This window comes from Rhyacophila brunnea, unplaced genomic scaffold (assembly GCF_057557595.1).
Source record: "Rhyacophila brunnea isolate RB1 unplaced genomic scaffold, BYU_Rbru_1.0 scaffold_14, whole genome shotgun sequence".
NCBI classification, from domain to species: Eukaryota; Metazoa; Arthropoda; class Insecta; order Trichoptera; family Rhyacophilidae; genus Rhyacophila; species Rhyacophila brunnea.
In genome coordinates this window covers 15,862,240-15,888,733 of record NW_028232796.1, presented here as the reverse complement: position 1 = coordinate 15,888,733, position 26,494 = coordinate 15,862,240, and the positions used below count along the sequence as shown (strand labels likewise).

The 26,494-nt window shown below is 35.3% G+C and overlaps 1 protein-coding gene across 2 annotated transcripts; it reads left to right on the top strand.

Annotated features, from left to right (window-relative positions):
* Nucleotides 1–5,053: 5,053 nt before the first annotated feature.
* Nucleotides 5,054–26,464, top strand: Haspin (haspin). 2 transcript variants are annotated; one of them, XM_085941946.1, is made up of 11 exons: nucleotides 5,054–5,531; nucleotides 6,759–6,883; nucleotides 8,819–11,272; nucleotides 11,817–11,902; nucleotides 14,591–14,660; nucleotides 17,071–17,275; nucleotides 19,755–19,937; nucleotides 20,355–20,622; nucleotides 22,059–22,154; nucleotides 23,887–24,092; nucleotides 25,913–26,464. In XM_085941946.1, exons 1-11 carry the CDS (start codon nucleotides 5,185–5,187, stop codon nucleotides 26,115–26,117), a joined length of 4,245 nt encoding a protein of 1,414 aa, XP_085798072.1. In that variant the 5' UTR covers nucleotides 5,054–5,184; the 3' UTR covers nucleotides 26,118–26,464. The 2 variants fall into 2 exon arrangements, with proteins under 2 accessions (XP_085798072.1, XP_085798073.1); XM_085941947.1 differs by lacking the exons at nucleotides 5,054–5,531; nucleotides 6,759–6,883; nucleotides 8,819–11,272; nucleotides 11,817–11,902; nucleotides 14,591–14,660 and adding an exon at nucleotides 16,586–16,895.
* Nucleotides 26,465–26,494: the final 30 nt, after the last annotated feature.

The window sequence follows — 26,494 nt, the reverse complement described above, 5'->3', positions numbered from 1 at the left end:
TTTCTCATATTGGCAACTTTTTTCCGATTTCTCAAAATTATAGTATTTTGGGCGTACTATACCTGTTTTATATCGTACATAGTACGCAGACGAAAATTATAGTACACATACTATAATTATAGTACGGTTGGCAACACTGCTGCCAACCATAATTAAAGTACTATTTGTACTATAATTTTGGTCCGCGTACTATGTACGTAATAAAACAGGTATAGTACGCCACATACCAAAATACTATAATTTTGAATATCGGGAAAAATATGTAAAAAGTACAAAAATTTCAATATTTCCGTTCGACAAATTGGTGCAAAGTACTTTAATTTCGCAATATGAAAGGAGTTTTACCTACCAATAAAACCCTTATTATTCATGTTGACTTTGAAGTCCTCGAGATAGTGTATGCTCTTTCTTCTTCGCGTGAGGTTATATTCTACTAATTTATTTTCCTTTTTCTTGTCGTTGGTCATTACTCCCTTTTTATTTACTGGTCATACCCGCGCGTCTATTTTTTTATGTAGGGAGTTTGGGACCTCTTTGTCTTCATTATGATATGACTCAAGGAACCAGGTAGAAGTTACCTGGACTTCAAAGTCAACATGAATAATAAGAGTTTTATTGGTAGGTAAAACTCCTTTCATTATTCGAATTTGACTTTGAAGTCCTTGAGATATCTTTTTGTTATCACCTGGTGTTGGGTATGCCAAATTTCTGTATGTGACAATGATTCATTGACGAGGTATAGACCATCGCGACTTTCAATGTATATGGTTGAATAGAGAAGTTAATGGGTTCTTTTCCCCTTCTGATGATGGTGTGTCCATCGTTCTCTGGTAGTTGTCGTGAAATGTCGACTCACTACGCCAGTTACCTCTCTTTAATATATCATCTATTGGGTATATTTACAGTTTAAGGAAGCCACCACTGAGCGGACACTGCCTGGTGGTTCTTGTACCCCTGCTTCCAACAGTACTGACCTTATCCAATTCCCTATAACTGTCCTAGTGGCTGGTTTTGGTGGTCCTCTTGAAATAAATAATTCCGAAATATCCCCACCTTCCCCTCTCCTTGGGTTTGACATGCAGACGAGTTTCCGTAACCAGAATACTGGGTCGATGTTTTGACACGTGGAAGCGCTTAGCTTCCATTCCGATTGACGATGCTTGGCGGTATCTGTCTTTGCGCCAAACATTGGCCATGCAATTATGTGGTCACCTTTATCCACTAATCCATTGTCTACTATTACTGAGTAGTGTGAGGTCATGAACCCTTCGTCCCGATGCGAGAAGCAGCCGAGTAGGTAGCTGTCCTGCGAGACGTTTCGAATAGGTTGTACTCCACCGGTGATGTTTTCCTAAGATGATCTACCACTCGTCCTGGATCCCAAACCGGTGGTTTGACAGGTTTCGTTTTATGTACCGAAATTGCCTGTAACATATTGTGTTGTACTACCACGTTGATGCTGATATCTACAATGATAATCGGTTTGAAAAATGTGGCCATGGCTGACCTATGCACCAGGATGGTGTTGTACGACAAACCCTCCGTGTAGTGAAAGTAGCCTAGGTATTTGGCCAATTCCATTGGTTGAAAGCTATTATGATCCATTAGGTTCATGTTACACCATGTCATTGTCTTCCATTTGTTCCAAGCTGGTTTGTAAGTTTTTAGAGTCGAAAGCCGCTATCTGGAAGTAAGGAGTGCTCTTTCTTCCACCATTCAATTTGATGTTATTTTCACTCCACCCGAAATTATCCATAGTTAAAGGGACAGGTCATGGGTCCTTGGAGGTGGACGGTTGGTTCCATACCTACTTGTGTCGTATGTAGGTGAGGCATTGTATAAGGAGGTACTATCGCCCTTTTTCGTAAGTCCACTCCCCAAAAGCATTGTTTCCAGCTCGGTGCCACTAGTAAGTACTTCCCTTTTGCTGAGTTCAGGTGCGCTAGGACTCGTGAAAGTAAGTTTGGTGGGGGAAATATCCACGCCAGTCTGAAGTTCTACACTCGGCTGAAGGCGTCATGAAACAGCGCGCCACTATCTGTAACGTCTCGTGACACATACGTTGCAACCATAGACTAATATACTTTTAGTTGTAACGACATGTGCTGTTTCGCTTGCGAATAAATCCACCTCGGGAACACCCCATCTTTGAAACAGGGGGGTGGTTGCGGTGTTGATGAGGTGCCATTCGGGAATGAGTTATCTGCGGGAGAGATGATCTGCCACGCAGTTGTAATTTGTGCGGAAGTATTGTGCAGTAAACGTGATGTTGGCTCGACTGATAAATACTAGTATCAGCTGTCGGCATAGGTTTAAGAGGGTGACAGATTTTGTGCCACCCTCGTTGTTGATGTATGCCACCACTGTTGTCTGTCTGCAGAAGCAGATCTGATCCTATGATTGATTGTACCCGAGATTGAATTGAAAACATTTCCTTCCAGTTGGAATGCCATGCCATGCTAACTGCTCTCGTTCCCACGTACCTGATAGGTGGTGTTCATTCAGTTGGGCTCCCTAGCCTGTGTCGGCTGCGTCTGTCGTCAGGAAGTGATTGAACTCTGAGAAACCTATCACCTGGAGCCACCACATGGTGTCCTGTTAGGCCTGTGGTGGGATTGTCGCCTATTGGCGAGTATGGGACCTCGACAATATTGATGTCGATTGTCGATGTTGATTGACCGTCGGCAATTCAACCTTCCTCGTGGAGGTAAGATGCGAAGTTAAGTCGCCCCAGAAGGGATTGAACATGTGCCTGCCTGAGGGACCAATTGCCTTTTTGTACCTGCGTTGTGTCAAATCTGAGGATCCTATCGCCTAGGGCCACCACATGATGTCCTGTTGGGCCTGTGGTAGGATTGTCATCAATTGGCGAGGATGGGACCTCGGCCATATTGATAACTGGAGCGTTGTAGCCGTCGGCAATGCAACCTTCCTCATGGAGGCAGGATGTGAAGTTGAGTCGCCCCAGAAGGAATTGGTATGTGCCTGTCTGAGAGACCAACTGCCTTTTTGTACCTTCATTAGCAGATGGTGACGGAGTGCTACACACTTCTCCGGCGACAGAAACCCCCGCTTGTTGTGTGTGCCCCACATGATGTCCAGGAACCCTCATTGTTGGCTTGAGTTCAGACAGGATCTTTTAATATTTATTAACCACCCTAAAGACTGTAGGAAGGTTATCCTGTATTCCACCTGAACCGAGATTGTTTCTCGGATTGGGTGACTACTAAGAAGTCGTCTGGTAAGTGAATATTCTCAGCCATTCTTTCGTAGACGTTCGGCGACCCAATTGGTCAGGGATGCAAACATAATCGGAGTGGCTGACATCACGAACGGGAGACACGTGAATTGTAGGAGCTCCCCTTGGTAGGTTAGTCGAACTAATTGGCGATGTTGAGAAGCCATGGGTACCTGGAGGTACGCATGGCTTAGATCTATGATTACTAGCCAGTCTTCTGTTTATAAAACGGCTGGAACCTCGTAATGGTGAATTAGTTTGAATGACTTTGGCTGTAGGAACGCATTCAAACACTTTCGGTTGAAAACAGTGCGTAGGGTCCCGTCTTGTTTCTTGATCAGAAACAGGGTTGAGAGAAAACTGTGGGTTGGACCCGCTTCTTCTAGAACCCCTGAGTTCTTTAAGTCCTCGATCTCGAGAGTAACCTCTGCTGATTGTTGCGTTTGAAATTCATTCCGTAAAAGTAAAGAAGGACTTAGCAATGGTGGTGTCCGCACAAAAGGTATGCGGGCTACGGCTATTATTTTTACCAATGTTTGTGGGTGGTACACTACGCCATCCAGACTCCCCGAAAGTCTCTTAGGCGGCCCCCAATGTTGTTGGTCATCCAGATGCGGTCACCTCCGCTTAGAGTACGGATCCCTGGTGGAGCTCGTACCTCCGATGGAGAACTTCCTTCCTACAGGACGTCGCCCTTTGGGAGTACCCCGGCCATAATGTGAGTTCGAGAGCCTTCCGGGACTCTGAGCTTGGAGGAATCCTTGATAGTGCCTCCCGAGTGAAGGTATCCTTCCGGTAAGGATCTGAGTCATGTTCTCGCTAATTTTATTATGCGTTGTCCCCAATACACTCTTCGATTTTTTGGTACAGGCCCATCGCTGTTATGATGTTTTGAGGATTGGTTGCCCAATCCACTACCCATTGCATACCCTTCCAGAAGCTGTCCCGTTGGGAAAACATCGCATTCTTGAGGGCCGCGATGGTCCTCTCCATCAGATAGTTAGCTGATGACGAGTGGTCGCACCGACGCAACTTGTCATTTAGACCTAACTCTACGACCGTAGGGGCCACCAAGAATTGTTTTTTGGGCGTTGTGCTACTCCTTGCCGGGCCCCTCTGCTGAAATATGGTACGTAACGAAGATACCTCAAACATCACCATCTTAATCGACGCTTGTACGTTGAACTTTTCCTCCTGTAGCAGTTCTGCTCGCCGTCTGGTGTTGCTTTTAGAATACCCTCCTCACGGTCATTCAGATGTTGCGCCATAATCACTGACCACTTAACGTTCACTTAACTCTCACTTAACGTTCGTCCAAGATATTTTTTTTTTGATAGTTAGAATGAACTGTCAGACGCAACATGTAAACAATAAGAAAGTCAAATCCAGAATGTGAAGACAAAGGGGTCCCAAACTCCCTACAAAAAAATAGACGCGCGGGTATGACCAGTAAATAAAAAGGGAGGAATGACCAACGACAAGAAAAAGAAAAATAAATTAGTAGAATATAACCTCACGCAAAGAAGAAAGAGCAAACCCTATCTCGAGGACTTCAAAGTCAAATTCGAATAATAAGAAGATTTGGAGAATTTGAAAAAAAAATTGGTCGAAAAACGTAAAAAAATCCCTTGACTTTGGTTTAAAATGAAATTATAAGGGATCTCGAGTTTCTCATATTCTAGGTTATTTTTTCTGAGAAACAAAAACCTACTATACATTTTCAACAGTGATGACAACGCGTAGTATATTTTCCCCACAAAACTATGATTTTAGAGGCTCTCGCTCTATACTATAATTCCAATTTGAAAAGATGGCAACACTGGGTATGTTTGCCAGATAGAATTCTATTTCTTTTTCTTCGTTTTTGAATGTTTGACAGTTTTAAGACAAACTTTTTCAGAATAATCTAATAATCTATAAGAAATAGAAATTAACCAATAAAGTGTATGAAGTCGCCAGTCAACATGTCAAGAAAAGGAAGAAAAACCTATAGTTGCAAGAAAAATCAGTCTGGAATAATTAAACTGCGTGATATTTGGCGCAATGTTCCAGATACTAGTATGTTTGACGCGTTCAACTTGAATAATATAAAACTGTACGCAAAGAAAAATCAATGCGATTTACCCAAACCTTCTGCATCAAAACCGAAGAGACCCCTCTCAAAAAAGGAGAGAGACGATCGGCATTCGAGTCGCGTTTTGCAGTTAAGTGTATCAGATAGTAGTACAGATCGCTCTCTACATGTAAAACGAAACAACTCAGATCCCTTCGACAAACTACTTTTTGAATCGATGTAAGTAGCAATGCACAATCATACCTGAGTGCCGCAGAAGTGGTCGTGAGATTTTACAACTTTCTTTTTAGACCAAACCAAACCTAATCTAACCTACCCCAACCTAATATTACCTAATATAATCGTAGTTTGTGATAATGATGCATCAAAATGTATGAAAATTTTAAATAATTATTGGATCGAAAAGCCTATGCGCAGACAGAAAAAGTTATTTAATATTTATAGTTGAATATATGGAAAAAACTGTTTTCGTAAAAAAATAATCATAAAAGCTCATGACGGCATTTGTGGCACGATTACCAAATGCTTTACTTCCCGATTACACTCTAGCCTTGGACTATACACTATCTCTTAACATTTAACATTCAATCTGGATGTATTTAATCTCTTAAATATCCCGGATTTTTTTTGGCCAGAAGACCTTTAAAAAGCTCTCAAATCTTATTCTAACTGGATTTTTGAAAAATAAGTTAACTTATTATTGTACTCCATATTATTATTGTAGTCGTGATCTTTTAAGATATAAAAGTAATCCAAAACGTAAGAGACAAGTGAAATGCAAGAATTCATACGTTTTATGTAACAAACATCTTATGAATAAAACAATATAATATTAAGTATTATGATTCTTTTGAAAAATAGATATATTTATATAAAAATTACAAGTGTTCTTTATTTTTCCTATTTCCAGGATTTTTTTTCATCACTCGTGTGACGCCTCACTTAGGCCATGTTGTTCCGCGTTTCTCTACACTTTAACGCGCGAGATAATAATTTTGGATATAAAATTACTCAACTATGACTTAAAAACTCTATTCTTGCATTTGAAAATAAATCATCATATCCCAGCATGAATATAGTAACAGAAAACTTTGATAATATTGAAATCTTATATCATGTATTTTTATTGTCTTATGTTTTTAATGCTGGATCGGTTCTTGACGACTGTACTGTCTTAACATAACCTACTGTAACTCTAACATAACCTACTGTAACTGTAAACAGGTTTTGTTAAGTTTTGGCTTATTTTTTAGTAGGTTATGTTAGATTTTGATTTGGCTTAGAAAACCGTAAAACACCACAACCACAAAACCAATACTCTGTTCTGTATCTTTACTCTAATATGCACTAATTAATTGATAATTCTGCAAAGCATTGATCAGTCATGTAGCACCGTTGTAGGGTGAGAAAGTTTACCGAATATTATAAATTGATTTATATTTTTAGACAAGGATCTGATGCTCCTTATCGGAAACTTCTATCCTTTGATCCGAAAATAAACTTGACTCCTGATACTTCCGAAAATTCACTTTCAAAAGAGACGAGTAAAGATGAATCACTCAAGCCATGTTGTAAGTGCATTCTCATTATTTGCTTTAATTTTAATGTTACTGTTTTAATATTATCTACTAACTGTAATTAACTTCACGGTGCTGCATAAGAATATATGACTGCGGATGTCTTTGCGACAATCTGCAGAACTATGGATTGTCCTGCACTTTCAGGTATATTTATATGCCCCCGACCCCCGCCAAAGTCCTTAGAATTGTATGTAACACTATAAAATTATAGCCTAACCTAACCTAACCCAACCTTGATGGTTCTAGAATCGGTAATATAAATTTTTACCATCATACCATAATAATTATCTGCAAAACTGTCTAGCTCAGATATGTGTTAGCCACTAGTATTTTTAACAATAATACAATAAAAAAAAAGTTGATCTATAGACAACAATATATACTTTACAATTCACTATTTTGTACATTAGAGTCACCAAGCGGAAAATGACAAAGCTTGCAATTTGAGACATTTATTATTTTTAAATATATTTAAGTATATTAAAAAGAAAAATATTTTTTATTTAATTTATGTATAGGTATTTTTATGTAACATGTGGGCAAAGTTTGAATTTTGTATGCAAAAGTTAGTACTTAGTTTTTTTTTACTTAATTTATCTAAGATCCACAAAATTTTAGAAATCTACTCCATCTGGCAACTCTGACTTGTTTTCATCAACAGGTTTCGCTTCAATTTGAATAATATTTTGTATCGATATAGTACCTTTAGCAATATGTCTGTCAATTCACAAAACGGATTAATAAGATGGAAATACAAAATCACCATGGACCAAGGTTTTGTATTTGTTTTATTACTTTATGACATTAAGGTCATAAATAGGCTTAGGATTCTTAGGTATTTAAATATTTTTTTTGAGTGGCCCCACAAAAATCAAATTAAATTATATTATAATCTTGAAACATTTAAGCCCTATTTTAATTATTTTTTTTTTCGACCATGTCCGATCCTAATAGGATCATATGGCCCTCCACAAATTTTTACATATTTTAGGTTTAAGCACATATTTTCACATAAATACAAAATTAATTACACAATAACACTTCAACACAATTGAAATGTTAGAATCATCTACAAAGTCACTAGTAGTGGAGCAAATTAATATTTTAAACAATACAGGTGCTAGAATAAGTATGAAATTAAATAGTATTTTAAATAAAAATACTGGACTTGAAGCGCTGCAGAATATTAAAGCTGTTTTAGGAAATCCATCAGATGTTTCAATTTTTTCTATTTCAGAAATAGTTTTATTTACATACGCAATAATAACATCTGTATAACCGAGTGGAAAGAAATTTTTCCATGAATAAAAATTTGCTAGGATCAAATCGCCAAAGATTCACTTTCGAAAATTTGTAGCATTATTTTATTATTTATGCTATCAACACAATATATTATGCATTCTATTAATTGTGATGTGCAAATGTTTGAACTTCGTTCAAACACTTTCCTTGGATTGATTACTTTAACTAAGAGATAATTTTATATAGACATGAAAACTATTTTTACTTGTGTGATTTTAGTCAAATTTTATGTGCATTTAATTGCAACCCTAAAATTATTTAACCGTTGCTAGTTAATCAATCTTGTGTTTGTTAGACACATTAGACACATCCAGTTATAGGTTAATTGTTCTTATTGTGCCATCCCCTAGCAGAGGTTGGCCACCATCAAGGTGATCTTAGCCTTATCATCTGCTACCCGGAATATAGTTCAGTGGAGCTACACTCATATTGATCACAGAGGTTCTTAAGCCATGAATAAGTTAATGGTTTTGAAAAAAAATTATCGTTGTTAATTCTACTTAAATAAATCAGTCATTATCGATATCAATTATTACTCTTGAAGACAAAAGTTTTGGATATCCTATGGAATATTTCAACATCATTGCCGGTGATGGAAGTTTTATAATTATTATTTTTGTTCAGTTACAGCTACTGCTAAGCCGTCAACCCAAACCATACGGCCCAAAAAGAGAAAGAAAAAGAAGAATAAAATATTTTCATCACAAAAACTGAACAAGGAAACCGGTGATTTCCACCATGATTTTCATATATCTAATCAGTTTATTCACGTATCTCAAACACGAGACGGATCTCATAATATTATTGGATTGTTGAACAAACAAGAAGTATTAAATTGTATGGATAAATCGTTAGCAGAGACCGAAATCAATGAAAAAACTAAATATTCTGAATGTTTCCAATCAAACGATTTGAAGAATAAATTGGCTTTGTCTTCCAAAAGATTTGATTTGTCAAAATTGTCTGCGTGCTTTACTCCGAGAATTAAAAAAATATTACCTTGTAGTACGCCCAATGAAAAGACTGACACGCAATCTAATGTTCTGCCGCAAGACTTATCAGCTATCATCATATCTGACGATGAAATTTATCTTAAAAGATTTGACATTCCGAATTCTCCCATGTTATCTCTGTGTTGTATGGATACGAGTCAAATTGAAACCGAGTGTCCTTCGATCAATCTGCCTAGAGATGAATCAGATCATTTGCACCAGATATTGACCAATAGTAAAAATGATACTTCTGAGAAATCATGCGTAGACCCCAAATTATCTACATTATTACCGCTGGTTATCATAGAAAGAGTCGATTGTCGAAGAGAAGTTAGTAGTGAAAAAGAAAGTTGCAAAAATTTGCTACCTTCTGATGAAGAGTCGGATCACTTCCACGAGATATTGACGATGAGTAAAAATGATTCTTCGGAGAAATCATGTGTAGACCCCAAATTATCTACATTATTCCCGCAGGTTATCATAGAAAGAGTCGATTGTCGAAGAGAAGTTAGTAGTGAAAAAGAAAGTTGCAAAAATTTGCTACCTTCTGATGAAGAGTCGGATCACTTCCACGAGATATTGACGAGGAGTAAAAATGATTCTTCGGAGAAATCATGTGTAGACCCCAAATTGTCTACATTATTGCCGCAGGTCATCATAGAAAGAGTCGGTTGTCGAAGAGAAGTTTGTAGTGAAGGAGAAAGTAGCAAGTATTGGCTGCCTTCTGATGAAGAGTCGGATCACTTCCACAAGATATTGACGAAGAGTAAAAATGATTCTTCGGAGAAATCATGTGTAGACCCCAAATTATCTACATTATTGCCGCAGGTCATCATAGAAAGAGTCGATTGTCGAAGAGAAGTTTGTAGTGAAGGAGAAAGTAGCAAGTATTGGCTGCCTTCTGAAGAAGAGTCGGATCACTTCCACGAGATATTGACGAGGAGTAAAAATGATTCTTCGGAGAAATCATGTGTAGACCCCAAATTATCTACATTATTGCCGCAGGTCATCATAGAAAGAGAGGATTGTGTAGGAGAAGTTTGTAGTGAAGAAGAGATTAGCAAGCATTGGTTGCCTTCTGATGAAGAATCAGATTTTCTGGGTTTTCCACAACAAAGTGGCGGTGATGAAATTGGCATAACCAGTCCCGATATGTTTGAATCGAATGAAAGTTTTACTTCATTTTCGAGCATGAATAGTAAAAAAGAAAACATCCTTTGCAAACTTGCTTTATTCCCTAAGTCAAATGAATCCATAAATAGTAATAAAAATAAGAAAAACCCTTTTAAATCAATTTCTATTGATAATAACTCGCTAGCAAATAATTCGGACACTTCAGTATTTGCATCAAACGATAATGAAAATTTTAATTCAAGCACACCTAAAACTGGATCTCCGATAGTTTTAAGAAACAAGAAATCATATAAAAATAGTCCCAACTTTAATGTAACTAAAAAGTACAGAAGCAATGGGTATATTGAAAGTAATTCAAACCCAAAAAGAAAATCAACTCAGAGCTTCCGGTCCTTAAAAAACTGTAGTCAGATTAATGATGTACATCTACCCTTTGAAGAAACGTACAGTTCACAGACAGTCACTGAAGAAAATGAATCAACTAGTAATATTGATTCGAATGCTACCGTAAGAAACACAATCGATAATGAGGATATCTATGTTACTAGAAGAAAAACAACAAACTTCACAATAGATTCAGACGACGAAAGCTTTTACAATAAACATGATGTTTCAGAAAGTAAATGTGTCGGTGACACAGATGAATTAGGAAATATTGATATGTCGAGATTGAGTATTAGTGAACTAAACCATTCTCCTGAAAAAAATTTTAGAAATCAGGATATGAGTACAACAATAGAATCATATGATTTGCAAAAATCTGTATCAACACAAAGATCTTTATACCTTCTGCCAGGAAAAAAATATGCACGCTCACTGAGCATGCACCGAGAATTAAATGCTGCGAATCATACTTTCGATGATACCCAAAAAGCTTGTAATGAGAATGTTTTGAAAGGACGCAAATATAGGGAGAGTCTTGCAATATTGCATGACCGCCAAATGAATATGGGTAAGTGCATTAAATACTTTTTCAGCTACCGCTATATATTTTTATAGGAATTGTATTCTTTGCGTTGGCAGCATTGAAAGCATTTTTGAAAAAAAATGGACTTGTTTTTTTCAGTACAATATACTAATTTATGCGATTTTATGTACAATAATGTTGATTCATTGTACGAGGAAACTTATTTTAGGATTGTAACATGAATGTAAGTTTTTTTAATAAATTTAAATAAATCTGCAATGCAAAATGATTTGCAGTTAATTGGATCTTAGTACTTAACATATTTTTGTAAGATACAAACATGTTTATAATTAATTTATTATTAGGCACATATTAAGATACTTACAGTAAAAACAAAACAATGATTCGGTTCATGGAATGTATGCGTACTAATACGTATACCGCTGTCAGCGCTACGGGCACACCGACTGCCAGGTAATTAGTAGCACTAGTAGGGCTAAACATCCGCACGCACACCATCGACCAATTGAATCATTGTTTTATTTTACTTGTTTGGGGGAAGAAAAATAATTTGCTGATATTTTTCTAGATATGTCGTATTCCCATATGAGCTTCATGGGTAATTATCCAGATGGCCATCAAACCCACAGATTATGCTCAATAACAATAGTTGAAGTAAGTAAACTGCTATTATTTTACTTATATTACTTTAATATTTTTGGAATAATAATGCATAAGTCTTGCCCCTAAAATTTAGTTTGCTAAGCAATAATTATTATTGTCATCTTGTTGGTATATTTTACCCTATGTTAAAAAGTTAAAAATCCCGCCCAGCGCATCTATTCTATACACAAGACTGCTTCCGGCCTTTACAGCAGCTAAATAGGGTAGGAAAGTATCGAAATATTAACACTTATTGTAACAATTACAATAAGTTAGCTGTCTGAACTATCAAAACTGTCTATCTCTGTCTAAAATTTATCACAGCCAAGAGAGGTGCTGTTAAAACATAGTACTTATTGTAACAATTATAACTAAATTATTGTAATTGTTACGATAAATGTTAATAATTCGATACTTTCCTACCCTATCTAGCTGCCGTAGCGGACCAAAAGCAGTCTTGTGTATAGAATAGATGCGCTGGAATGCAATAGCAACAATGCTCCCATGTCAGCATTTTTAAAACCATTTGCTTTTGTCTTTATAACAGCTAATGTACTGGGATTCGTGATCCTGTGTGACCTAACGGGGAAAGTTCTTATTTAAAAAAGTTCTCTCGATAAACATAAAATTCTTTAAAATATTAATTAATGGTATAATTCATTGATGACGTTCTGAAATCTTGCATTATAAAACAGTATACAGATTCACTTTATATGTTTTTCAAAATGAAATGACCTTCTGCTTCAACATGTTTGCAGATGGGCTGTTTGCCTATTACCCTCTTAAGTTTTTTTAATAAGTTTGTTTTCTCCACTTTGAGTTCAAGTCAACTCCGTAGACTCAATCTTTCTATATGTTCATTGTAGATACAATAGTGTTACATTTATGAATGGATTTCATTTTTTAAATTTGCTCTGAAAGCTTGAAATGGAAAATTTTACGAACTGGAGCGCTAGATATTTTTCTGAAATTATTAAAGAGTGTACATTTTTTTTATTTTTACGTGCTATGACCGGGAAAATGCAATTAATAATAACCTTTATACTTCTGTCATGCATATTTCCTGAATATTGGACAGGTAGATTTTGACACCACCGCAGACGAAAAAAATCTTATTTCAACGATATAGGTACTGTGAAAAATTGTATAATTCTCTTTTCTTTCTTCGTTTGTTCGCCGCCCATAAGCAGTGTATGGTTTGCCTAGATCCACGAGACATCATTACATTGGTCACGATGAGTCATGGTGTGGCTTAAGCGTTGACCTGTAAAGTCGTGGGTCCCAGGTTCGAATCCTTAGTCTGGCAAGTACATATTGTTTTCCAATTTGTGTACGAGTCAGAGTATGGACTTGTTGAGCAAGTGGCTGACATCCATTTCTTGTAAAAACAAAATCTGTTAATACAAACCTCCACCCTGTGGAGGCCCATATGATCTTATTAGATCAGGCATGGTCGAAAAAAAATATTATTTAGAATAATACAATTTAGGAATAACAAACAATATACCTATTCACAAGCCATGAAAATATTGGAAATATATTTTTTTTTCCTTTGTAATCCACGCACTGGAATTTTTAATTTGTCCACAAGACGGATCGATAGTCATAAGGATTTCATACACTGCTCTGGTCCATTTGACAGCTGTGTTGCAGGGAAAACGAGATCAACAGGGTGTTTTAAAAATACTTTATTTAAAATTTATTATTATTAAACTGGCGCTAGGGGCCGTTCAGGTCCATGGCCGACTGCACAACGTTTCTCCAGGAATCTCTGTCCAGCGCTCTCTCTTCCCAGTTGACTATCCCCAGCCTTTCCGCATCCCTTTGAATGTTGTCCGCCCATCTCCGTCGAGGGCGGCCAAGAGGTCGAGTGCCAGCTGGTGTGCCTTTGTAAATCCTATAGAGAGTTCTAGATCTTTCAGATCGTACAACGTGGCCCGCCCATCTGAGCCTTCTTGACCTCAGAATATTAGTGATTCTAGGTTGGAATCGGTCGAAGAGCTCAGCGTTTGTGCGGATGCGCCACCGGTGGTTCTCATTGACGGGTCCAAGTATTCTCCGGAGGATTCGGTTTTCAAACACTTGGAGCGCCTTTTCTTGTTTTTCTGTTAAACCCCACGTTTCACATCCATACATGACGATTGGCTTGATGACCACGTTATACACCCGGAATTTCGTTTTGATGGACAGCATTTTGGACCTGAACAGACGACTCAGCGCGAAGTACGCTGCATTTCCACTTCTCAGTCGGTCAGAGAGCTCTAGGGACATTTCATTTTTAGAGGTAATGTTGGAGCCCAAGTACTTGAAGAGAGAGGTTCTCTCGAACGAGGAGTTTCTTATTCCAATGTTTCCAGAGGGTTCAATGCCTCTTGTCATTTTCAAATACTTGGTCTTTCCCACATTTACTCGTAGGTTCAACCTTTTCGCTGTGTCCTCCAGAGGAGTGAAAATATCTCTGAATTCTTCTTCAGATTCTCCGAGCACCACCAAATCATCTGCGTAGCCCAATATTTTATGGGACCCATTCAGGGTAACTCCACCTTCTGCTTTCAGAGCTTCTCTAACGGCTTTCTCTAAAGCTAAGTTGAACAGCATGGGTGATAAGGAGTCGCCTTGTTTTAGTCCTGCTGTCACCTCAAAAGATTTAAAATTTGATTTATCTAATTAGCTTTGCAATAATAAAATGTTTTTTTACAGGAGGATCAAGATCACAGTCGGCTGGATTTAGATTCTTGTGAAGCAACAATTATAAGGCAGTCAATTAGTGGTAAGCTATTAGAAAGTTATGTAGAATTTTTGCATTGTCCTTATGATTTTCGAATATGAGATCTATTTAACATATTTAATAATTTTTAATGCGGCGGGAGGGAGTGGGGTTAAAAACTAGCAAATACCACTGACTTTTACTCCGCCAACTATTTATAGCTTTTCTTTGCTTCAACTGCAGATTACCACACTTTAACAGATACGTGCCTCATGCCCAGACACTCCACACTTTGTGTCTAGCAGTAAACACCTGGCTCACAGGAAGTGTGTTCACCTGTGAGTTATTATGACCTGTCGCATCCACAAGCGGTTATTGAATGCGCGTGACTTAACGGTCATAATTATAAGGATCATTAGTGTACGTTTGTGTCGTCCTTGCCTGTCGTTTTAGAAATGCCGCATCGGAATATTAAAGAAAACATTGGATGCTCCAGATAGTTACACCAATTTTTACAACAATTACAATCAATTTTTTGAAAAGTATATCGCCTGACATAAATGATTAAATTGAAATGAAAATCATTAAATGGTCATATTATTATAAAAATGTTTTCACGTTACCTACTGTTCTGGTGTCTCCTACATAATTCAAAAGCAAACTTGCCTATAGATAATTAAATTATAAACTATTTTTTTTATGGAGGTTAAAATTATATTCCTATTTTTCAACTGGTCACATCAGTTGCGTTATTATGTTGCCAACCGTACTATAGTTATAGTATTTTGTACTACAAGTCTGTCACAGTACTTGAATAATAATATAATGTACGATGTGAAAAATATAGTAAGGACATCAGAAGTATTCTAATTTTGCCTTACCATACTAAGTATATTATTAATATATTCCTTGGGAATACTGGCCCACTTAATTTTGAAATGTTTTAGCTCAACTAAACATGGAAGCGTTTTGTGTATCCAAATGTTTCTGAAAGAATGCATCCCGAAAATCTAAAGTATTATAATACCACATGGTATAATTTAATATTATTTACGTACCTATTATGAATAATATCACAGAACAGATAATAAATAGAAAACCGATAGGCTATATTCAATACGCCGCATCTTGATGCAGAGTTTTAAATGTGTGAGTGTCCTACGAAAATGAAGCACGCATTATGCACGTGAAATAGTGTGTGAAATACACCAAAATTAAATGAGCGTAAATGCATAAACCGAGAGCAGTTTTCAGTATTCGACGTAAAACGTATTCTTGACACGTGTGTAAGTTTAACCCGAATTCTTCCTTACTCGAGTCGGTTACCTGCTATCGCCTTACCCGTTATGTATTTCATTTCCCATTATTTCTGAGTTCCCTGAATAATATATATATTTTATATAATATAATCATTAATATTCTATAAATAGATTGTAACAACAGCCTATTTAATGTACATCTAAATAGTCCTCAGTTGAGAGTTCATATCCTAGTAAAAGAATTACTATATAAATAGAAGAAAAAATGGTACAGTTCGGTTATAAGGAATACAGCGGAAAACACATTTTGAAAATACCCGATATACTGGATTATTTGTTAGTTTAGGTTAGGTTAGCTTGGGTTAGGTTAGGTTTGGTTAGGTTAACGTAACAAATAATCTAGTATATCGGGTATTTTCAAATTGTGTTTGCCGCTGTATTCCTCATAACCGAACTGTACCGAAAAATTTAAATAAAAAATACAGGACTATCTCACTAAAAAAATAGTGATCCGAAAATAAGTTTTTATCATGTCCAGTTCAGACCAAATTGATTTGGGGAACATCGACCGTTGTATACAAACCACTCTAAAGTTATATCAATATTGTTTCCGAACATTTAAAATAGATGATAAAAAAAATCGGCGGGTACTATAACTTTTGTACAAATACTATGATTTTCTGTAAAAATAATGTACTATGAATCGTGAAAAGATGGCAACACTGATTTGAATAGACAAAGGAAAGGAAGTAAGCTGTGACGCGTTGCGATTTCGTCGAAACGTGTGATTCATTTCTTACTTTCATTTATTGCTTATCGAATATCAGTGAATCAGATAATCAGCACATTGATCGACCGTAATCGTCTTGTGCATATAGTCTTTGTGAGAAACATTTTTTAACCAATTGTTTGTGAAACTAGTGGCGGTGGTCGTTGTTGAAGTACACCCATTATAACGGGATAATTGCTTCATTTACCGTTGTTTTTCCTATACAAGAAAAGGAAGCCAAGTGCATGTATCTGCCTTTGTTTTGCGCGGGTGAGTAAATCTTACGAAACAGTGTAATTGTAGAATATTTTCATCAAGGCTAACACAATTTCGAACATACGCAGTCTGCGACAAAAGCGACCCTGAAATTTAATAATAACTGGTTTACTGGATCGCGACTTTTTTTGTCTTCTGGCTATAAATATTTTTTGTATGTTTTCTCTAGGAATCTTGTCAGATACGTGTAATGATACGGCTGTCAATCTTTCGAAACTTTCTATCTCCGAAGTCAATAGAAACAGCGGTGTAGTCGGAGCATGTCTTTCAACTGTAGCTGAATCTGCCTGGAGTGGACTGGACGCCCGTGATGTTGTTTTGAGAAGGTGCAACCAAACCTATCCTCTACCCTTTGATGAATGTTATCCGAAGCAGTAAGTTAATCCCTGACCTCTTTAATCATTAGGTACTCATACATCTGTAGGTAAATTTTTTCACCTTTATTTTGTCGCGTCCTCATCAAAAGAAGATGGCGGCTGATTGTTTCTGTTTGTCGAAATGTCGTTCATCGTTGTTTTTTTCTTATTGATGCATAACGCCTGACATGATTCTCAGAAAAGCTGGTTTTCCTCATATTAATAAGAATTATTGCAATTTTTACTTCCTGTTATGACGTATTTGTCAGCTGTGACGCCATACGCCTACGTATTTATAGTAGTACAATGTACTAAAGGTGAGTACCTATGACACCATCAAAATAAACTAATATAATATTGAGCAACAATATAATATCGAAAGATGGTATGCTTTTGATAAGATAACAACATTAAATTTATCGGTAAATGTGCCGCAGAGGTGGCCCTGAGATTTTACAACTTTCTTTTTAGACCAAACCTAACATAATCTAACCTACCCCAACCTAATATTACCTCATATAATCTTAGTTTGTGATAATGGTGTATCAAAATGTATGAAAATTTCAAATTTTCAATTAACGATTTTTGGATCGAAAAAAGCTCATGGCTACCTCTGCGGCACAATTACCAATTGATTATTTTGACTTGTATGTGGTGTTAAGTGGGCTACCTCTGCGGCACAATTACCAATTGATTATTTTGACTTGTATGTGGCATTAAGTGGGCTCCCTCTGCGGCACAATTACCAATTGATTATTTTGACTTGTATGTGGCATTAAGTGGTAACATCAGCGAAAAGCCATAAAATAACAGGGTTTCCAGAGATTTTTTCGCAAAGCAAATAGGTACCTATCTGATGAATAGGTACAACAAAATATAAATCTTTCAAAATACCTATGTATAGGTATATTTTTGTGAATAAAAGCAAAAAACTATTTTGGATGTTCGTTATCAATTCTTCAGATGAGTCACGACAAATGAAATATCAAAAGTTTGCATTCAAATATTAATGAAATAGAAGCGGTGATTGTGTTTTTTTATATTCACTTTATCGTACTTAATACTAATATTTTTTCCGACCATGTCCGATCCTAATAGGATCATACGGGCCTCCACAGAGTAGAGGTTTGTATTAACAGAATTTGGTTTTTTTACGAGAAATGGATGTCAGCCACTTGCTCAACCTGTTAGGTCCATACTCTGACTCACACAAATTGAAAAACAATATGTGTACTTGCCAGACCCAGGATTCGAACCTGGGACCCACGGTGTTATAGTCCAACGCTTAAGTTGCGTGGGCGCAGTATACTGATATTAATTTTATTAATAGTTACTTAAATATACTAATATTTAAGTAACTATTTATAATTTAAATGTGATTGCTATATAATTATATTTTTTCTTTTTACTAAAATATTGCATAATTACTCAGCCAAAGCACAAAGCAAAACCACCAAAGTAGCAACCCATGAGCCATTTTTTTTCATTGGTTTGATTAAGGTTTTGTGCTAAAATTTAGTAATTCTATATTTGCACTTAAAAACAACATCATTTATTAGTTGTGCCGGTACAAAATGTTTAATTTATATTTAAGTAGTATGCCGAAAATTATTATTTGAGACGTGATTGCTAAATTATAACATCCTTGTATTTCCATCAGCGGCATATTATGGATCACTTCACGACTAGTGGACAACCTTAACATGAGTGTGAACCTTATAAAATTCTAATAATACCACCCACCAATCCGTTATTTTTAAATAGTTTGAACCGTAACTGTAAATTATGAAATACCTATACCTACTCGTTGGGTAAATGTTACACTGTTGAAATGCTTGTGGTTTTTGATAGAAGCAGGCGATCACATTGTGAAAGATACTACAAATCAATCTGCTGTGAAAGTTTTACTTTCATAAATACTTATTTTGGACTTGATAAGGTTTTATTTAACGCCTCTGGTTATTTCCCTTAATTTAGTATTGTTATGAAACTATCCTGCATCAATAATACACATAACTTTCACCCAGTCAACATAACAATGTTGCCGTAATCATAATGTAATAATTATCTATTGTTTTTATTGTGGCATGTAATTTGTCATAGAATACATTATTAATTGATGTTTATGTGAAAATATTTATGAGTTATTTGTTTCTTCTATCGTTTTTTGTGTCACACGTCTCATAAGTTTCCCAAACCGACATACCTAGTCACAACCCAATATATTTTAGAATACTTAGTACCTTAGTACACATTTATTGATTTTACTTTACATTATCAAGTAGATATTATATGCGTTAATTATGTATATGTAAAGTCAAAAGAATTGGGTCGATTTGTATTTATATTATGTCCTGTTGTATGAGATAAGAATCAAAACATTCATCTTTACAGTTGATTCAGAGTCTTGTTGTCTTCACAATCAAGTATTGTTACAGAGTCCTTTTTTATGTTTAAATCTTCATAAATGTTGTATTTTTGATTTTCTTTCTTTCAGGAAACTTCGCAATTGTTGCAAAATTGGCGAAGGAGTTTATGGGGAAGTGTTTCTGTTCAAGAATGCAGCTGATCCTACCAATCCGATTGTTATGAAAATTATTCCCATCGAAGGAAAACAATTGGTGAATGGAGATCAGCAGAAGAAGTTCGAAGAGATCCTCTCTGAGATTGTAACTGCTATGTGAGTTCTTCACTTATCCAATCACCATTTTGTGTCATATTTGTCTTCTTGATACAGAGAGACGTAAGCCTGGGTCGGTTTCGCATAATTGGAACATTGCCCATCCGTACTTTTGAATGTATCATGATATTGCTGGTGTTAATTTCAAGGCAATAACTAAAAAAACTCATTTTAATGCATGGATCGATGAGTCTTGTTACATTTAGTAAAATGTGTGGAACAAACGCTTGACCGGGTGAAATATCGTTCACTTTAATAAAAAAAAATATCTGAAATAAAATATTTCGCCCTCACGATCGAAGCAGCTTATGCTCATGAAATAATTTTGTATATCTCAGGCGTACTGAACGAATATCCGTTTCGTGTCTCTGACAGATGTATTATGGCATAGTTATATTATTATGTGAATTGTTGCAGGGAATTGAGTGACCTACGAAGCAATGAAGTAAACAAAACTAGCGGTTTCAACAAAGTGCAGGGCGTGCGATGCGTGGAGGGTCGCTATCCCGAGCGACTCATCGAACTGTGGGAGTTGTATGACGAACTGAAAGGGTCAGAGAACGACTGCCCGACCGTCTTCGAGGACGATCAGCTCTACATCATTTTGGAGCTGGCCAACGCCGGGACGGATCTAGAGGCTTATCGCTTCACCACTGCGGCGCAAGCCTACAGCGTTCTCAATCAGGTCATTGTCCAATTCTAGATTGATTGATTTTGCATATTATAAGTTACGCTTTGTTTTATGTGTTTGTATTTATATGTAACATCTCGTTAATTTGATCTCAATGAATGGTTATTAATGAAATTAGTAGAAGCAGCAATCATCGCTGGTATTTCGTGTTAGTCATTTCTAAATTCTTTTAGATATTTTCTGTGCGCATTAATACATGAGAATCCCTCTCACTCACCGGTTTTGCAGCGAGGAATTATTGAAGCTGTCGCATACGATCTATAATATAGATTACAGATTTTATACAGTTCACCTATGCAGTGGACTGGCAGAACAGAAGGTTTTGAATGATATACCATATGTGTAATACGACCATGTAAGTTTGGCCTTCCTAAACCCAAAAATAGTCTAGCTCACTATTATCAGATTTATAAATACATGACTTTCATCCCTTCACATACCAAAAACGTATGCACACAACTTAATGTTTTAAAAATTAATACTGTCAACCGATTTATACAAGGTATTTAGGTATATACCTTATTACCTAATTACCTACTAAGTAAAGGATCAGTATAAAAACAAATTACATGATACATATTATTACAGGACTGTATCACCCATGTTTAGTTTTTCAATATTTGTATATTTTTTTTTGTGTGTGAGTAGATAGATGCTGTCTTCATTTTGATTAATATTTTTTTTGTGGATGGGTGGGCGTCCAGTGCATGTGTTTTTTGTTACATGACTAGATTCTCACTCATCCACAAAGGAGATTACACTATCATCATCATCATCGTCTTACAGGTTTTTTTTTTGTTTTGTTTTTAATTATTTTTTTTTGCTTTTTTTTTTTGACTTAAAAAAAAACAGTACTCCCGAGTAATATTATATAGTGGACTGCATGTGCACTGTCATGTCGATATTGGCTCATGAATATGTATTGTAATAGTTATTACCGACTTTGCATATTCTATCATTTCAATAATTTGTTATAAAAACACTTCATTAGATACTGTCTTATTAAATCAGACCATTATTACAGTTGACTGTAATTTTCTTAGAACTTTGTGATCGAATCAAATTACGCAGTGCTATCAGGTTTACAGTTATTTGGAATCATTTATTTTATTATTCAGGTAAATCTCCATGTGATTAAGCTGATAATCAATTTTGTGACTTTACCCAGAAGAACATGTATGACTCACGCATTGCATAATACACATTTGTGCTGTAATAATTTATTATTGCTCTGATAAAGAAATTGGTATTCCACTTGATACTAGATACCGTTGGTTCAAATTCCAACTGATACAATTAATTAATAAGCAGGTTTCTGAATTTTGATGCAGTAAAAGATTGTTTTTAGGGAATGGCTGGCTCTAGTATCCGGTTACATAGTGCATGTTAACATGAAATGAAAATTAATATGGTATTGTGTCTTTCAATAGGTGGCTATTTCACTTGCCGTGGCGGAGGCTGCATTCCAATTCGAACACAGGGACTTGCATTGGGGAAATGTTCTCATTACGCCTACTGATGATAAGGTAATGTTCCCTATATTTTCTTAACCCTAGCAATATTGTATTTTTTTTACTATATCTGGCTTTTTATATCCTTAATTATATGGTTTATCATTATAGCAAGTCTATTGCACAAATTAAATTGACTCGATTGATTGAGTTGAGTATTTAGGTTTGAAAATTATGATGAATTCTTAATTTTTTCATTGCATCGCTCATGCGTTGTGACAAAAGGGTACAATTATATCCTTTCTATGCTGTGTTTGGAAAAATAATGTTTTAACCACCATATGGTATTTTTAAAATATGGTGACGGGTATCTCACTCAATTCATTTTAATATTTCTATACCCGTTATGTGGGGGACCTCATAACAAACTGAAAGCTATCTAGTTGCGATTGTCCCAAAATAAATTAGCCAAAACCTTGGTTGGCTTGCGTTAGGGGTTATATGACTCCCAGTCTCATATTTAATATGTTATCTTAATTTTAAATGAGAAGGTATTTTTTTGCGCCTATGTTCTCAGATAATATGTCATTATACATCAGTGGTGAAGGGTGACTTTTGGAAAGAGGTAAGCTGTGGAGGTCAGAGAAAAAGAGCACACTTGTCAGGTAACTTACGAGAAATAAGAAGATAATACTTACGATATTACTACTGATGAATAGGTGCACACTAATGACAACGACACACTGGTCATAGGTTTCACCGCTGAATTTGTCAAATTATTTAAATCACTTATGGCAGTAGAATTCCACTTTTCTTTAGCAAACAATACGCATGGCCAACAAAAAAGTTTGTTCAATGACTGCCAGTTAAAAACGAATATTTATTATATAAATTGTTGTGAAAATGTCTATTATAAGTTTTTTTGCTGTATTTAAATCTAAATGAAACCCTTGGAAGGTCAAGCTTTGATAATTTTTAATTTTTGAAGAAACGTCAAACTCGGGAATGATTTTTTTTAAATGCAATCTACGAAAACACTAGACAATTTAATAAATACTTATATATTTAAAGCACTGACGAATGATTTCGGTACAATATGAGATAATTTATCCACATTCAAAACACAGTAATACACTGAATTTTGTATTACAAAATAAAACTTTATCACCGTCTTTGAAATGTCAATATGACATGAACTGTGAATAGCATGTTATGTTTGTCTATGACTAAAGTAACCTAAAAAATAATAAATAAATAAAATATTTATTTTTAATAACAATTTATAAATTATATGTGATCGAACACAATAGTTTTTTTTTTTTAATCATCCTTATTATTTATTATTTGTTTAAAAAGATAGTCATCGACAATAAACAAATCAACATAGAGTGTAAGCTTGTCCTATAGCGCTTACTAGTCTGGTACAAATATGCAGACATGTATGAAGTTGGCAACGGAATCGCGGTAGAGAATTCAGCGAGGATTACGTTCGACATAATCCTAAAAATAGCACTCACGTCTGTGACCTTTCGTCATTTATTTTTGATTCGAAACTTGACTAAATTAAACGTTCTACTACTTCTAAATCCTGACGATAGATGACAATCAATATTTTTATTATATTACCTAGTCCTAGACAATATAGATATTTATTTATTTAAATTAAATACTTGAAAATAGAAGATAAGCTTTAAATAATTGCTTAGTATGGAGCCTTCGCCACTGTTATACATATAAATTTAAAAACATTATAATTTAAAAGTTTGTGAAATATACTGACTGAGTTGTGTTTTCTGTTTGATATCAGGTAGTGGATTTCACTTTAAACGGCGTTCATTACGATGTGGAGACATTCGGTGTCAAAGCCAACATCATCGATTTCACTCTGTCTCGTATCACGCTGCCGAGGGCGGCACTCACTCTTTTCAACAATTTGGCCACAGACGAAGATCTCTTCAATGCTGTCGGTGACTACCAATTTGATATCTACCGGCTCATGAGGGAGAAGAATGGGTATATATTACTCTTTTTCATTTATAGCTTAACCCTTTTACTCCCACGGGGCCGATATTTCGGCCGACCATACCTATGCGAAAACTCCATCTGGGCTGATCCATCGGCCGAAAGTTTGGAACCAAATTTACGATTTATTCCAAATTTTTTCCCGTCATATTTCGTTCATGTAGACGAAGCATTATATTCACTGTGTGTTGGGTGGTGACTAACATTTATTTTAGTGTCAGCATTGTTTATAATTATGCCATACCCTAATAACTCACAAGTCATAATTGCTCTGCTGTCGAACTTGAGACCAAAGAGGGTCATAAAAATAATAAAACATTATTTTTATGACACATTTTAAATTCTTATATTTCTTTTAGTTGTTTTATGATTCATATATCACATTACAAAATGAAATTTGTAATTTTTGAACTAACAATGGATGCCACTGTATTTTTGGTAAGATGGTGAAAAAATACATGAATATAAATATTATTATAAATGATTTAGTGCTTTGAGACTTATTTTTTGAAATTACTTCATTCCATATCAGTTAGTCGTCGATACTGTATAGAATTCTCTTGCGATTTCGTGAATTGAATAATATTCTTGAATACCTTGACACTATACGATTTTTTTTGATTACTTTATAAAAATTCTATTTCATAGAGAAATAATAATATGTTTATTTTTTTTTCTGTTACTACATAAGGATAGATTATATTATAAAATTTGATATATCAATTATAAATAAAAAAATGTTGTCACACTTGTTTTGTTGTTCAAACATAGTTTTATCCGTTCATTTCTAAATAAATATTGATACATTATTTTTTTCTTTTGTTTTATTGATGTAAACTATCAATATTATTACTTATTATTGCTTTATACACCATTGAGAACACACAAAAAAAGTTTCAAATTTTTAAAACATGTGTAGAATTAGTTATTTAAAAAAAACTAAATCGACGATTTGTTGTCAAAAAACGCTTGGGAGTTTTCGCATATGCTAGGCTAAATCAGCTGGGAGTAAAAGAGTTAATTACTAACCTTTACAAGGGTTAGCCTGTCCGATGCGACATTATATTATGTATGGCAACAAAAGTAAAGCCATGCCCTGTTTCTCGGGAGAGAAATCATCAATGAGATTCTCAAGAATTTGAGAGAATGTTACTAGGCAATAATAACGAAAGTTGAAACAAAAAAAGCTGCCAGAAAGGGTAAAATAAAAGCTGAGCAATTCTGGGCAGAAGAATTTCTTAAATTTCCTGATGAATTTTTTGGCAGACAAAGGGTAAAAAGAATAATCTTGAGAATTGAAAAATGACAAGCTCTACTGACCACCACTTTTTACACTTTGGTTCGAAATACAAATTTCTCTGTCCAGTTAAATTGAGGCTAACTAATTTAGTCCAAGCGATGAAAACAAATAATAATTATGTATACATTCTCATGTTTGATTAATTAGTTTATTGTTTTGGTGTTGTATATTATATATAATTTTTATCTGCGCTCCGGAATGAGGCATAGCTATGTACCTATATGCCAGCGAATGTTTATTGATACCTAGCAATTTATTACGTCTTTTTTCATCCACAATGAACTTTGTCCATGATGCTTATGTATGTCAAAGAACATGCTACCCAAAATGTTGAATATCACTTTTCTTTTGTATGCACTACGCAACCTGACATTTAATAATCAAATCATTTTATTTTATATCATACCCTCGAAGGAAAGGTACCTAAGCAGTTAGCAAATGTCAATTGTATGTATGTAATCAATAGTACGTACAAACAGGTTTATTAACCAAGAGTTCAATTCTTTTCTAGGAATCTATGGCAGCATTTTGAACCGTACACAAATTTGCTGTGGCTCCATTACGCTGTGGATAAGATGATCAAAGCTCTGCGATACGAAAAGATTAATACGAAGGAACATAAGTCATTCATATCCAAACTGCAAGTCCTGGGGGATAACATTTTGAAATATGATAGTTGTTTGGACTTTGTCACCAATGACCTTTATACATATTGATATTGTTCTGCAAACACTTGCACGTCAGTGTAAACCAAATTAATTATAAAGTTAGCCTAAAAAAATTGATAATTTCAGTAAAAAAAAGTTAGAAAGATGGAGAAAGGTCTATTTTTATATGTGGGACCGCAATGTTTGAAAATAGAAAATGTTTATTATAGTTTTATAAAATATACTGTATATAATAATGTGTTAAAACTTATTACAATTTACGAAACAAATCATTCGTTGATATGTTTTTTTGCAATTCAAAAAGAAATTCTGAAGTGCCTGCATAAGTGCCTATGTGCATGTCCAATTATGTCTTGTGTTGACGAATTCGAAAAAAATAAATATATTGTACACAATTCCTGCCTTTTATTACATAAATATCAGAA